Source organism: Trematomus bernacchii, unplaced genomic scaffold, assembly GCF_902827165.1.
Source record: "Trematomus bernacchii unplaced genomic scaffold, fTreBer1.1, whole genome shotgun sequence".
NCBI classification, from domain to species: Eukaryota; Metazoa; Chordata; class Actinopteri; order Perciformes; family Nototheniidae; genus Trematomus; species Trematomus bernacchii.
This window is the reverse complement of record NW_022987739.1, coordinates 24,509,095-24,524,135: the sequence shown is the minus strand read 5'-3', so window position 1 is coordinate 24,524,135 and position 15,041 is coordinate 24,509,095. Positions and strand designations below refer to the sequence as shown.

General features: G+C 40.2%; 1 protein-coding gene across 7 annotated transcripts in view; it reads left to right on the top strand.

Annotated features, from left to right (window-relative positions):
* ptprfa (protein tyrosine phosphatase receptor type Fa) overlaps nt 1-15,041 on the top strand; it is a 234,625-nt gene that overhangs the window by 201,657 nt on the left and 17,927 nt on the right. For all 7 annotated transcript variants that reach the window (XM_034147181.1, XM_034147179.1, XM_034147182.1 and 4 more), the window contains 5 exons: nt 5,005-5,128; nt 5,752-5,927; nt 8,876-8,995; nt 9,926-10,080; nt 11,003-11,288. In XM_034147181.1, coding sequence (XP_034003072.1) covers nt 5,005-5,128; nt 5,752-5,927; nt 8,876-8,995; nt 9,926-10,080; nt 11,003-11,288 — 861 coding nt within the window. The remainder of the gene's footprint in view (nt 1-5,004; nt 5,129-5,751; nt 5,928-8,875; nt 8,996-9,925; nt 10,081-11,002; nt 11,289-15,041) is intronic.

The window sequence follows — 15,041 nt, the reverse complement described above, 5'->3', positions numbered from 1 at the left end:
AGTGGTGAATTTTCAAGCGGATAAACCAGGACAGATGGGTGCAATGTTTATGCCCCAGAAGGAAAGGGGCATATCAATTATGAAACAGCAGCTGACTCAACTTTTTTACCCTTTTTATCCTGGTACAAACTTTGTTCAGGCAGGTTGTGGTGTCTGACGAACAAGATACCATTCAAAACTGTTTTTGGGGAGCCTTGATTGACAGAGAAATATGTCTAAATAGGAATAATCAGATGAAAGAAATGACATATTTGGGATATATACACATTATATATCAGCCAATTCCTGTTGCATTAGAGCCACCAGCCATTAGTAAGAGCGGCAGGGCTTGAAATGAAGAGCTGATAATGGCTGTGTTTAAAGGAGATCTGCAAGAGGATCTTACAGCTTGTTATATCTGAGGAAAGGGTCTTTTTGAGGAGTGGAGACAACTTCATGTACTGTGTATGGCCTCGACAGTATAATGGTAATTCTCTGCATGATAAGGATAACGTCTTGTTTTACCCTTATCAAGTGAACAGCAGGGCTTCTTAACACTTTCAACACACTAGGCAGCATTGAAGTGAGGCTTGCTGCAATAATTACTTTATTCTGTGTTAATGGAGGGGGAAATACCCAGTAATATAGTTCAACATGTCACAGCTGTGTCATTCTCATGTGTGCAACTCAATGCCTTGATACACAAACATAGTAAACTCATACCCATACTCACTCATATTTCACTAAATAACATACAGACTCCTCTCATTGGAAATGATGTTGTACTAACAACAGGAGTGACATGGCAATATCATCCTTAATACTTTGCAAAGTGTTGCTAAACTGTCACTGTGCTGAAGTGACTTTCAATGTGATTCAGGAGTGTGTCAGGGGGTTTTGCAACTTTGTTCATTAAACCAAAATAAAACAAACAAACCAACACAATGTTGTAGTAATGTCTGTAAACTAGTGCTATATTTGTTTATAGAAAGATGAGTAAACATAAAGCCCCCCCTCCAGTTCCCCCTCAGGTTGCTCTGTCAGCACTGCTGTTGTTGTTTGCACCTCTTGAGCTGTTAGCAACATTAGCAACTAGCCGCCCGCATCTTGAGAGTAGTGCAAAGGCTATCCCTTAATAATAGATATGCTCTGAATTTAAAATGTAGCCCCTTTTAAAAATAGGGATTTTAGTTTCATGCATCTTAGTCAGACACGACAGCTGTACTCTCCTGGGATAGGCCTGCCATTGGCCTCATCAAATGTGTTCTGCATTCTCCTCCCTTTCCGCTATCTCTGCTATCTCTTTTGTTGCTGCATACGGTCTTTATATAGCCCAAAGAGATCATGATTGGTTAAAAGAAATACAAACAAGCCAGAAAGTTTTTTTCCTGTACCATACATTACTGTGCGAATAGGTCTGGGTATGACACTTTTAATATTATCACATTAGCCATTATAATTATTACATAGCCAGTTTTGAAGACAGACAATGTAAAGGTACATATGGATAATGTTAATACAATAGTCAGGACTACATTAATAATATAAAATGGCCGTGCCATCAGAGGCAGTTTGGGGTTTATACCTATCTTGCCCAAGTATACTTCCACACAGTGACTGTAGGGGCTGGGAATTGAACCACCGACCCCCAGATTGGTGACCAGAGCTTGTCCATTTGAAATCCTCTATGTGTTTATCTGCTTTGTTTTTGCTGTTGGAACCGCAGCACCGTGAGTGTGATTACACTGACATACTCTGTAAGTGATATACACGTCGGTGGAGCACATTAGCAGTAATGTGAGTGGTTTGTCAGTGCAGCGTGGTGGAAGCCTTACCTAACAGGCTGTAAAATAAGATGTGCATTCAACCTCTTTCTCCATTGTCATTATTATCGGTTGTAGACTGGGGGGGGGGGCTGAGCAGCCGCGTCTAGCCAGTCGAGGGGAAAAGCAGCAGGATATTATAGTGCTCGTTGCAGCTTCATTTTGCCTGTGCATGTGTGTGCGGGTATACAGGCGTGTGTTTGTTTTCCAGATGCTGCCAGATAAGTAGAAGCGTGAAAGGTCAATCATGAATAACAATCTTCAGCATGTCATTATTCAGCTAAACCTGCGCCTGCATTCACAGCCAGCGATCGATGGAGACCAATCATCAGGCAGCATAGTGAAAACCTGTCAAGATTATTTCTCGACACGCTCCACCATAACCCGAATGCAGGCATGGTTCTCCATCACAGCAATGATTTATTTCATAAGAGAACAAATGAATAAGTAGAAATGACTATTAAGAGAAGCATCTTTTGCCATCTATTTTTACGTCATGTTTCTTTGTTTGAAAACATAAACAGTCACATCCAAATGAGAACTTGTGCATTTTAAGATGTCTGTTGTTAACAAGTGTGAGGAGAATATAAATAAAAGTGAAAGGAACTAAAAATGCAGTAGAGTGCAGATCTCCTCCAGGTGTCTGCTGAATAAATATATTTATATCTTTTGCAACCAGGGAGGTTTCTGCCTTCCCTTTTGCCCAGCAGCTGGGAAGCAAGACACAGGTACCTCGTGGGTATTTAGATGTCTTTTTGTTGTTGTAATGTTTATACATGGGCATACTGTAACCTACTTTGTACAGTACATTGCAAACGTGTTCACACCCCTTTGTGTTTTTCCCATTTTATTGCATTAAAACCTGCAATATAAGTCGATTTTGAAGCTATTGTATTATGTGAAGTATACAACATGCCTACCACTTTTAACATGCTGAATATTTATCATAGTGAAACAAAAACGAAATAATACTAAGATAAATCAAATTGAGCATGCATAAGTATTCACTCCCCAAAAGTCAAGATTGTATAGAGATACCTTGCATTAAATGCTGCTAGTCTCTTGCAGTATGTTGCTATATGCTTGGCACACATCCAATTTCCCATGTTTCAAACTGCTCCAGCTGCTTCAAGTTGGATGAGTTTCGCTGGTGTACAGCAATCTTTAAGTCATACTACAGATTCTGAATTGGATTTTGGGCTCGGCTTTGACTAGGCTATTCCAAGACCCTAAGATATTTCCCCTTAAACCACTTGAGTGTTGCTTTAGCAGTATGCTTTGGGTCATTGTCCTGCTGGAAGACTGAAACAAATGTTCCTCAGGAATCTTCCTCTATTTAGCACCATTCATCATTCCTTCAACCCTGACCAGTTTCCCAATCCCTGCCATTGATAAACCTCCCCACAACATGATTGTGCCACCACCATGCTTCACTGTGGGGAGGGTGTTCTTTGGGTGATGAGAGGTGTTGTGTTCTTTGATTTCTAATTGCTGACCTGTTTGGAGAGCTCCTTAGTCTTCCCCTTTCACACCAAGGCTTTTCCCGTTCTAGCTCCGTGCTAGAGCTTTTCTGGTTCGGAACCGGTTCTTCGGTTCAGCTCCCGCTCTGTTCACACCGCTCAGAGCCCGACTGGTGCTGCGTCATTGCGCCATCGTTTGCGTGCCTGCTTCATAAAGCCAAACCGCGCGAAAACCCCTCACATCGACAACAACAACAACAATGGCCGATTGTATTGAAGCGCTACTCGTTTTGGTTTTGCTCTGTCGAAACGAAATGGAAGAAATGGGACGACTTTACTACCAACTTTACAGTCGTTACATGCTACATTCAAAAGTTCTTACACAGTTACACAGTGGGCCAAAATAAAAAAATCGGTACTAGTCGAGGGCCGGACTGGTTCAATGTTTATTGCAAAACGTATTGAAATGAACTTATTGCACATATTAAACCTGGAACTACCAAAGCTTAAATGATTGCCTATAAAAACAACATTACACAGGGTTAGGCTTTTTGTTGTTGTTAGAGGTTGATCTTGCCCCCGCCTCTGACGTAAGCGTGACGTATGCAGTGCTTGCTTTCTAGACCGACAACTTTTTGGTGCTTGAAACGAACCGGAATCCGGTTCGCTGCGGTGTGAACAGGAACAACCGGTGCTTTTCAAGCTCCAGCTCCGAACCGGCCCTGGAACCGCGTTGGTGTGAAAGGGGTAATAGTGCCGTTTTTTTGCTGGTGGTGCCTCTTGCTTGTGTTGTGGCAGACTGGGGACTCTCAGAACAAGAGTATAGTGTACCTGATATCAGAGATAATGAGATGAGACAATTAGATTGCAAACACTCCTTTTCAGTTTTTATTTTATTCGATTTTTTTTTTATTGAGCTTCTTCTTTTTTGCTTTAACAATTTGGACTATTTTTCTGAGGGTCATTACACAGTCTGAATACAAATCGGTTTATATTGCAGTTTTTATTGCAATAAAATGGAACAAAACGCCAAGGGGGGTGAATACTTTCACAAAGCATTGTATATTAACTTCCACTAGACAACTTACTTCTTGCCTTTCCCTCTGCTCTCATCGCCAACACCTGCACAAACAGAATCATATGCATCAATGTTGATGGAAAATGAGATCATGAGATCTACCTAAGCGCCCGCAGACATGCCCACATGTGGACCAAAACAAATTTCACGCTCTCTGCCTCTCCACTGCTGATCTTTCCATAAGAGTGCTTCAAAATGTGCCAGTCCTTGTTTTCATGCAGTGACGCACTCTACTTGACTGAGTTTTCACTTTTTTGCAATAAAATCTCTTGATATAACGCTTGTTTTTCGACTATCAAAGGGAAACTTAGGTCCAATACCAGTGCTTTCCCTTCACCACTGGATCTGTTCTTTGTTAACATCAGGCACTGAGCTGCTAGGTAAAGGGCTTAAAATGATTTTTGGAGTGTCCAAACACTCCAGTGTGTATCCAGGGGGGCTTAAATATCATCCTGGGCTTTTCATATAATAGAGCCGCAGACTGAGGGTGGGATGACAAATTAGTTTCTGTGTCACATTTATTGGTCCGGACTCTTCGCTTGAAGCCCTGACAGGCTTTAAAAAACAGAAAAGAATATAAGCACTTTTTGTTATAGATGGTTACCTGATCTCACCTTTTGATATCCCTGTCTCCCACTCTCTCTCCCCCTCCTCTGTGTGTCAGTCTATTGATCCAGGACAGCAGTTCACCTGGGAGCACTCCAACCTGGAGGTCAACAAGCCAAAGAACCGCTATGCAAATGTGATTGCCTATGACCACTCCAGGGTCATCCTCACACCTGTGGATGGTGAGAGACACACACAGACATCTCAAGAGAGGCGACTTTACATGCAGTCATTCTCAAATAGTGGCTTGGCCTAACCTCAACTGCAGAAAAATCAAGCATTTATTTAAAAGGGCCCAATTTTTCACATGTTTCAGGTTCATATTTGTATTTTGGGTGACATGTTTCCATACTTTAATGTTCAAAAAGGCCTTCATTTTTCTCATACTAGCTTTGCTGCAGCACCCTTTTTTCACCCTCTGTCTGAAACCAGAGCCCAGTCCGCTCTGAATGGTTAGCTGGCTCTGTTGTTATTGGTCAACCACTCAGAGATGTCCCGCCTCTTAAACCACGTACAATGTGTTGGAGCGCTGGCCAAAAGAAGCTGGAGTATTAGATAGCGATGTCACTATTTCAGTAAGGGGGTAGTGTGTGGGAGAGAAACTCCCTCTGGAGGGAACTTTGGGATTTTAGCCTTTGCAGACCATTTACATGCACACAAAGCTATATAACACACTACAGGAAAGGGAAACCCCCACAAATCATAATAGAGCCTCTTTAAGTCCTGTATATGTATTTCATCCCATATTGAGCCCTGCTGTTTCCTAATTGCTTGCTAACGTTGTCTAACTTTGTCCTCATTGCAGGAGTTTCAGGCAGCGACTACATCAACGCCAACTACATCGATGGCTACAGGAAGCAGAATGCTTACATTGCCACACAGGGGCCACTGCCGGAGACACTGAGTGACTTCTGGAGGATGGTGTGGGAGCAGAGGACCTGCACCATCATTATGATGACCCGTCTAGAGGAGAAGTCTCGGGTGAGACACTTTTGTTGGGAAATAGTTTGCACTCTGATGACAACGGCAGTGTTTTTCTACAGACCATTTTTTAAAGAGCAGGCCCAAAGTGCTCATGTAATTACATTCATATATAAAGTGAGCTCAGTTTCTCCTAGAAATAATCATCATTATGCTGTGATTACACAGTCATCCATTTCACCCACCTTCTTTGAATAGAAACTGAAGTCACACAAACTCAGACCCCACTGAACTTTACTTTAGTTAGGTGCAGGGTGGGGCCATAGCAAAGAGCCAGGCTTGTTGGGGCTTTATGATGCAGGATGTGTTTCCATCATAAAGATTGTGTCACGCTACCCAAAGGGGGTGGGGCCCCATTTTGTAGTGGTGTCAGCTTGTTGTTATCACAGGGATGGGGCCATTACTGGTGTTACTGGGGAGGGCCCAATGCCAGCGTCGCAAAGAGGTGGACCTCAATTTTGGGCAATGTTTTTCAAAGTTGCAGCAAAGATAAAGATCTCCATGTTTAGATTCTGCTTTTGACGCTTTTACAACTGAAACAAGCTAATGATTTAAATAAGGGCTGTTCAAGTATTTCTACAGTGGTGGTGGTACAGGTGTACCTGGCTCTGCTGCAGCATCGCCCTGCTGGGGGACATGAGTCTTTCACAGCGTATCGCATTGCAGATGAGTTAGCAGGGCAGGGACAGTTTTTATAAGGGTAATGCTTTCAGCCGGCTATTACAATCTTATTAACTCCATAACCAAGGAGCATAACTGATGGCCCTTGTAGTGTGCCATTATTATTAGTGACCGAGAACATCAAGCCTCTGCTGGAACCTTAACACCCGTCTGTGGTTCAACGCCAGGTGCACAAAATATGAGTAGATCTACATTAGTGGCCACGGTAGCAGCTGCTGCTGATACAACAGTTTTTTTCCATTGTTTCTGCTTCTGTTAAGAGAAAAGTCTTAACTTGTACATCTAATTTTTCGGAGGACACAAGATGTGAACCTTGGCACACACTTCATACACCAAAAAAGTTTTCTCAAGCAGATTTCGCAGCACTATAACATCACACTAGCAATCATCAGACAAAGGAGAGACATTATTCACCTGAATACAAGAGGTCAGATACCCCTTTTCCACCAAAGCGGTTCCAGGGCCGGTTCGGAGCAGGGACATTTGATTGGATGAGAAGTGGAAGGCAAAAGCCACTGAACCATGGTGACAAACAATTAACCCCGGCAATCCGGAGAAGAGTATAACGTTTGAGAAGTCATACATCAATTACACCTGGAATCTTAAGAATACAAGCAACAGAAGCACAGCGCAGATACAGTCCGCAGTTGTTTGTTATTATATTTAAGTAAACTATGACGTCATGGTGTGGCACCACTTGGGCTCTGGGCAGTGGAAAACATAACTGTTGCGCATGTTGAACCAACTGCAAACCAAACTTGCCACCAGCACAGAACTAGAAACTTACTGAGGAGGAAACAGATTTGACCTGGGCCAACAGATGACGGATGCTTCTGTTCTGGCGAGGGCAGTCTCTCAGATCTGTAGTTACCTTTCTGTTACCCTGAAGCCTTTAATGAGCCGTGTGTGATTTGCCCAGGTGGTAAACTCTTCACACCACTCTGACCAAAGGCCATGCTGCATGGTGCTCGACCGCAGGCCTCGCCAAACTACCTCGCCCCCCCCCACTGACACCTGCACCCGGGTCGATGAAGCGTAACACCCCCATCTGTTTTGCCAAGCTCCTGCGGCCTGATGTCCAAATGTATGTTGCTTCACCTCCTGTTATCCTCAGCATCCACCCGTTCGAAAGCCAATGGTGGGAAAAAAACAGCAACACTAAAAGAGGATACGCTGATGGCACCAATTTGTTTCATGACTAAGCTTTATAAATCTGAATTACCCTCTTTGACTTCTGTCTCACTTAACGTTCCTTTTGCATTGCATCACAATGCTCTGAGTGTATCTGTGACTTTGACTTGTTGTATTTTTATGATATTGCTTTTACTCACACTTTGGGAAAGCCAAAAGAGCACAGTGAATGCTATTAGTGATCATTTAAATTCATTTTATCTGTGAAGCAGCAGCAGACAGCTGTTTCAAAAGAAAAGCCCTAAAAGCGCACTTTACACTCCCGGCAGCAAACACACTCCACTTAACAGCTCAGCTTGACTTCTTATTTAAAGGGAAACAACACACACTTTACTTATTAAAGTCCGTTTTCAGGTGTTTTGAAAAACAAATGCTAAGTATGAATCAGAATTCCTTTATTAGTCCCACAGAGGGGACATTTACATTGTTACAGCAAAGATACTGATAAAGAGAAAATAAAAACAGTATTTAGTAAGTGGTAGGCACATATTAAGAAAAAAATAAAATATTGATTACGCATTCCAAATATAAATAATTGTAAGTTTAAGAATGAAGTGAAACAAGAAAAGGGTCTCACCAGAGGTAGCTGTGTGAAGTCTGGTAATTAAAAGTGATGTTGTTGGTTAGGGCTGAAGAATACACATTTGGAAATGAAAAATTATAGATGTGTGGAGTAAGAATAAAATGAGTTTAGCAGACCACTGTAACCCACTTCTCAACTCTGCTGCAGGCTCCAGGCCACGTTAGCTGCTCTTAGCATACCATCCACATCTCAGATCAAACTGTCAGCAGCTGAGTTGCCTTGTGGCTAATGTAGGTGCCAGGTTCTAACAAGGAATAAGAATCAGTTCTGCTGCATCATTTTTGAACGTTTTTACTCCTCTAATATCTGACTACATTTTCTGACCTGGTTGTCATATAAAGACTTTCACTTCAGAGTCTTCGGTTGATAAATCTGAAGCCCACATTTTAGCCTCCGATGCTATCTTGTGTTCCTTTTTTCCATCTGACAGGAACCCTATTTGTCCTCTTTCTGTTCCCTAATTTGAACAACAACACTGTGTGTCTGCATGCAGGTCAAATGTGACCAGTACTGGCCCAGTCGAGGCACAGAGACATATGGGATGATCCAGGTGACCATGCTGGACACTGTGGAGCTGGCTACGTACAGTGTACGCACATTCACCCTCTATAAGGTGAGAACACTTTTCGATACTGTGTACATAAATTATGACTGCATGGCAGCAAAACAGGTCATAACATCTGAAGGCTTTGGTAAATGTAGGGCAAATATTCATTTCTCATGTAGACACTTTCAACCTACACATGGTTGTATTGAATGCTGTCATATTAACGTAAAGGCTTCTGCAGCTCAACATGAAGCCTGCACAACAAATCTGTTTAATAAACTACTACATACTATGAGAAAAATAGTTGTTAATAGTTGTGTCACATCACACCAGCCCATACAAATGTTCAAAGCCATCACTTGACAGAAATATGAAGCCAGCAATGTTAAGTATCCCATGTCTAAAAAGGGCATTAAGGTCTAGGAAGAAGACTTGAAGAATATAACGCCTTCACTTGCTGAGAGTTATGAATAAAATCTACTTAACTCTAGATTTGATGATAAATGTTTAACCATAAATAGTGCTATACTGTACTGAGTGCAGAATGTTATCATGCATCAAGGACTCCTTGGAAAGTGTTTTATTCTGAGCAGCTGGTGAGTTTAGCTCAGAATTCATATTCAGTATTTTATCCCATCAAATTCTCACTTTAATGGTTTTGATGATTTATCAATTAGCTAATGCAATATGTCTATGTTGTACTTAGGGGCAGCGTGATTACATCCTGGCATTTTCAGTGTCAAATCATTGTTTTTATCGCTATATCTCTATATAAAGATATCTGCATAGGAGGAGATGATTTAGCTACAAACCCAGCTTCTTATAAAACAATTATGTAATTGTGTCTTAACATTGTCTCTTAACTACAACTCCATATAGCGTCGCAAGTTGCTAATCAGACTGTAAACAATGACAGCATAATGAAGAGGAAGCCTTGACAAGGATAACCCTGGCTTAAATAAATGATGAAACATGTCTTAATGTGTGCTCCGACAGAACGGCTCGAGTGAGAAGAGAGAGGTTCGACAGTTCCAGTTCATGGCCTGGCCGGACCATGGAGTGCCTGAGTATCCCACCCCCACACTGTCCTTCCTACGCAGAGTCAAGGCCTGTAACCCTCCAGATGCTGGGCCCATGGTGGTCCACTGCAGGTAAGCTTACATTAACACTGAGGCCTCAGTATGCTTCAAACAAAGTGTGTCAAGTCATCCAATATACCCTGAAACCCCTTTTTTTAACGCCCGCATTACATAATGATTAGTCCTGCAGCTCTTATGTGACTGTTTTTTTTGTTTGCATAATTTTCTTTACAAAACTAATTTGTTTCAGTGGTAAGCATTTAAATGAAACACGCAATATCTTACAAAGCAAGACCATTGAGTTATAGAGTAGTGCAGGTATGAGACCATTAGCATTTTACCAATTCCGGTTCCCTAATCTCGAAGTAAATACATTTTTGAAAGTTTTTGTGGTTAAACGCCTGCTATAAGTTATGTGGTTAACACAATCTGTCAGAAGAAATTCCACTGGAGCTTCTATGTTCCATAAAAACGGGAGTTGCAGACAAAGAAGACCAAATGTCATCACTAGATTTTACTACTTCATAAATCACATTAACGTAGTGTTAATATGTGGAGCTTATCCTGCTTAACAAAACGTGTTTTACAGAGCTCATCTTCCTCAATATACAAAATCCAATGGAAAAATCAAATAAATTTTTCTCGAGGGACTGCTTGCGATGCTATGTCAAGTCTTTCAGACCATTTAGAAAAATGGCTACATTTTTAATAACCTTACACATAGAATCTGTAGCAAGTAGAAATGGCTAGTCACCGCTGAGATTAATCCTATAATGCTAACTTGATCAATTGTGTCTCGTTATCCAATCATTATCTGAATAGATTTTAGGAGTGATTATGAAAATGTGTGCCATTATCCACATTTATATGATTAAATATTTTGAGGCTGTTTCCTTGAAAACCATGTTTCAGCTTCCTTGTGGTTCAACCTCTGTTTAAAAAACACATTGGGATCCAGGGTTTCTAAATAATAAATCATTTTGTGTTCTGCCAGTGCCGGTGTTGGCCGTACTGGCTGCTTCATTGTGATTGAAGCCATGCTGGAGAGGATGAAACACGAGAAGTCGGTGGACATTTACGGTCATGTGACGTGTATGCGGTCTCAGAGGAACTACATGGTGCAGACGGAGGATCAGTACATATTCATCCATGAAGCCCTGCTGGAAGCTGCAACATGTGGCAACACAGAAGTCCCCGCTAGAAACCTGTACGCACACATCCAGAAGCTCACCCAGGTCTCTGCGGGAGAGTCTGTCACCGCCATGGAGCTGGAGTTTAAGGTTGGTACCTTTTCTGATTGTATTGTTAGGGTTAAAGGTCGGGTTAGGGTTAGGGTTAGGGTTTGTCCAGGTTTATGGTCCATTCAATTTGCATTACAATCACATAACTGTCTCCAAAAAACAGGAAATGGAATGAGAACATAACTAAATGACTGAACAACAAATTCAATATTGTATCATGAAAGAGCAGCTGTACATGTTTACCTTCAGCAGGTAAATGTCAAACTTGTAAAGAAACTTTTAACCTGGATTAGAAACGATTTAAGTTAGGGCTATTTTTCACCAAATTGTCATGTTTTTAATCAAGGTTTAAAGGAGGGAGTGTGCCATAAAGCCTGCAAGGCTGCACCAAGTTATCTTTGTATCCCAAAACACAGGGAAACATTGTCAGGTGCCAATAGCAGCCCTATTAGTATTCTTCTTGTGTTTGGTTGAGTATTGAAAAAGGCTCTTTTGATTGATTTGTTTGTTAGTTATGAGTTTGTTCAACTTTATTGTCCATTTAAGTAGCACTCTAGTCACATACCTGATTGATGGTATCACGTAACAAAATGACTGAACAATGAATCAAAGATTGTTTCATGAGCGTTTCAAGAGTGACTGTAAATTCAACCTTCAGCAGGTAAATGTGAAATTAGTACAGAAACTTCAAAAGGCATAAACTGTGAAAACCCATCAAGCCTTGATAACATGGATAGAAAACCATCGCTGCTGGTTATATTTCACCAATGTTTCATGTTTTTAATCAAAGTTTAAAAGAGGGAGTGTGCCATAAAGTCTGCAAGGCTGCACCGAGTTATCATGTTATCCGATAACAAAAGGAAACATTGTTAGGTGCCAACAGCTACTTATTTAGTATTCTTTCTTTATTTAGTAAAATAATGGAAACTAGTGTTTGTGTTTAAGGGTGGTACCTTTGTTATTTATTTTGTATACATGGTGAGTTTTTACAGCATTAAAGTGCATTTAAGTAGCACTCCAGTCACACAAATGGGTACTCAAAAAAGTGGGCTGATTTTTAATATCATAAGTAGTGTTGCAACCATTGGATATAGATAGCACGATATGCAAATGATCACCTCTACTGTGGACAATTCATTTTCAAGTAAGTAAGCAATCTGTCCAATCCAATGAATCCAGAGTTCCCTAAAACTTCAAAATCGACCGAAAATGTCTCAAAATCATCCCACCAAGAGTACAAATATGGCCACAAAACTGCCATTTTTGATACTGAAAATGTAAGAAATTGATTCAGTATCCTCAATAACCACCAAACTCACCAAAACTATTGTCCACATGTTATTTAATGCTAATCACCACAACTTATTTCCGGGTTCACAATAGGACTGTAGGAGCTGGCAACTAGACTATTAAGGGAAGTGTATTACTTAATGACGGGAGGGCCCCTTTAACTGCATGATGAAGTCAGAGCTAGGAACAGGAAGGACTTTGATCCTCAGCCTGTGTAGCAGAGATGAACCCTCAGAGGGGAGTGTGGTGCTTAACTCCTCAGCTTCATATGACAGGCTGAAGAGGAGGGGGGGGAGAGTGATATAGAGAGCTGGGGCAAACTGGATGTCTGACAGCCTAAAGATAACGTAAATCCGGACAGAGCATAATAAGGTTTTGATCCCTGAACTCACTGCAGATTTCTTATGCAAGCACTTCTCAAATTGACACTTATACACGTAATAAGTAATAAGCCAATAAGTAATAAGCCTTATCAGCCATAACTATCAACAGAATTGCGTTGCTAGGCAACAGCTTGGGTTCATGTTCATTTACAAACTCTTCAACTATAACCCTAGTTATATTTAAAAACATTTTAGAAGGCCTCACGAAATACTTTAATGTAAATTAAAATTAAAATGTAAAGGAATGTGTGTATAACAAAATACATCCGTCATAAACAATACCGGAAACAGACGTAGGCCTATATATGGGACATTTTGAGCGTCATTGCGATACACCCACTGAACTGATTACCCAAGATCCTCAGCTATGGTTGAAGCTCGGTGATTGGATGTTTTAGTCGCAATGCGGGTTGGGATATGGTGTTTATGCGATATCAAATCTGAAAAAAAAAATTTTTTAAAAGAAAATAATACTTCATTCCGAGTGTGCTTGCTTTTCTCTTTGGAAGTCATCACATAACGGCATTGTAATACACGGTTCGGCTGCATTAAATATTACATATCTGCCGTAGTTCTGTATTTATAGAGCCCTGATTAGAAGACTTCTGGACAAACTGGAAGAATTGCCACCAAAACTGAATACGTGACGTGGATCATAAATATATCAGCAATTAAACAACATCTTACATTTCTTTTCACACAATACGTCTCCTTGCAGTATCAACATTAATTCGGCCGACTTTTATATTTGATCGAATTGGTAGATAGGTTATATTTACACCATAACGGTGCACAGCTGATAGAAAGGGACTTGTAGTTTTTAAAGATATTACTGATTTTCTTTGAATATAAGAATGTAAATACTGAGTTGAGAGAATAGTCAGGGGATTTGGGTGATGGGAGACACATCCATGAAATCACAATTTCAATAGCTTACCGTTAAATGACGGATATAACTTTCTGTCTGCAAATCAGATATTAATGTGTAGAAGTAAAACATGTGAAATAATATAGCAATATCCTGTACAATTATGTGAAAATATTAATAAAACTACACATCTTCAGATGTTATACATTCATAAGTGTCCTACACTAATAATAAAAAGTTATTATGGCATTGTATGCTGTGTGTATTTATTTCACAATCAAGTTAATAGTAATATTATGTTTGATATTATGTTTTATTAACTAGACCACTGGGTCATGTTAAGACCATCTTTTCTGTCGGTTTGGTGTTACAAATATCAAAATAATATGTGTGGATAACAAAATACATCCGTCATAACCTAAACTGGAAACTTATACTGGAAAGTATAATTTATTGTGTTAACACTTTAAACTTGACAGTTTTTTAACCCGCACCACCTAGTGGTTAAAGTACGTTATTTAATTTGTTTGTTGAATATGTTATATTTGATGAAAATAATATTAAGAGTACATACAAAATAGGGGGAAAGTAGAAGGTCAATGATAGAAATATAGAATATAAAAAATCAAGAAGATACTGTAAGTGATCTCTACAATAAAACAGTTCAGTGCCGGATGTACAAAGATATTAATAGGAGGATGTGCAAAACAGACAAACTAATTAACCTTTATTTAAACATTAAAGAATACTTTAGGTTAAGGTCTTCTTTTAACACTAGAACCGCCAACGGGTAAATTTGACCCGCAGCTGTTTCTTAATTGTATGTAACTTTTTTTCAATAAAATATTCAAGTCTCCCAGTCCGTGACTTTTACTGAAAGCGTGTTATGTAGCACCCTCTGTTGTTAAAAATGGTCAATATGAAGTCAGATTGAAAAAATTGCCAAAAAATTGCCATTTATACCCATTAGCGCCAGCGGGTAATATTTACCTTATTGAAAATGGATTGATTTTCGCGCTATTGATCTTGCGCGAAAACATAAACATGACGTGTTTTTATAGCAACGCCTGTTGTTTACTGCGGTTCCTTATAGATAGAGAGAGAGATAGATAGATAGATCGATAGAGAGATAGAGAGACACTTTGCACATAACTCACGGTAGCGATCTTTTATACTTCATGCAATCTGCACAAACTAGAATCATATGAAAGCTGGGAGTCCACAGATTCTATTGGTATAAGTTTCATCACT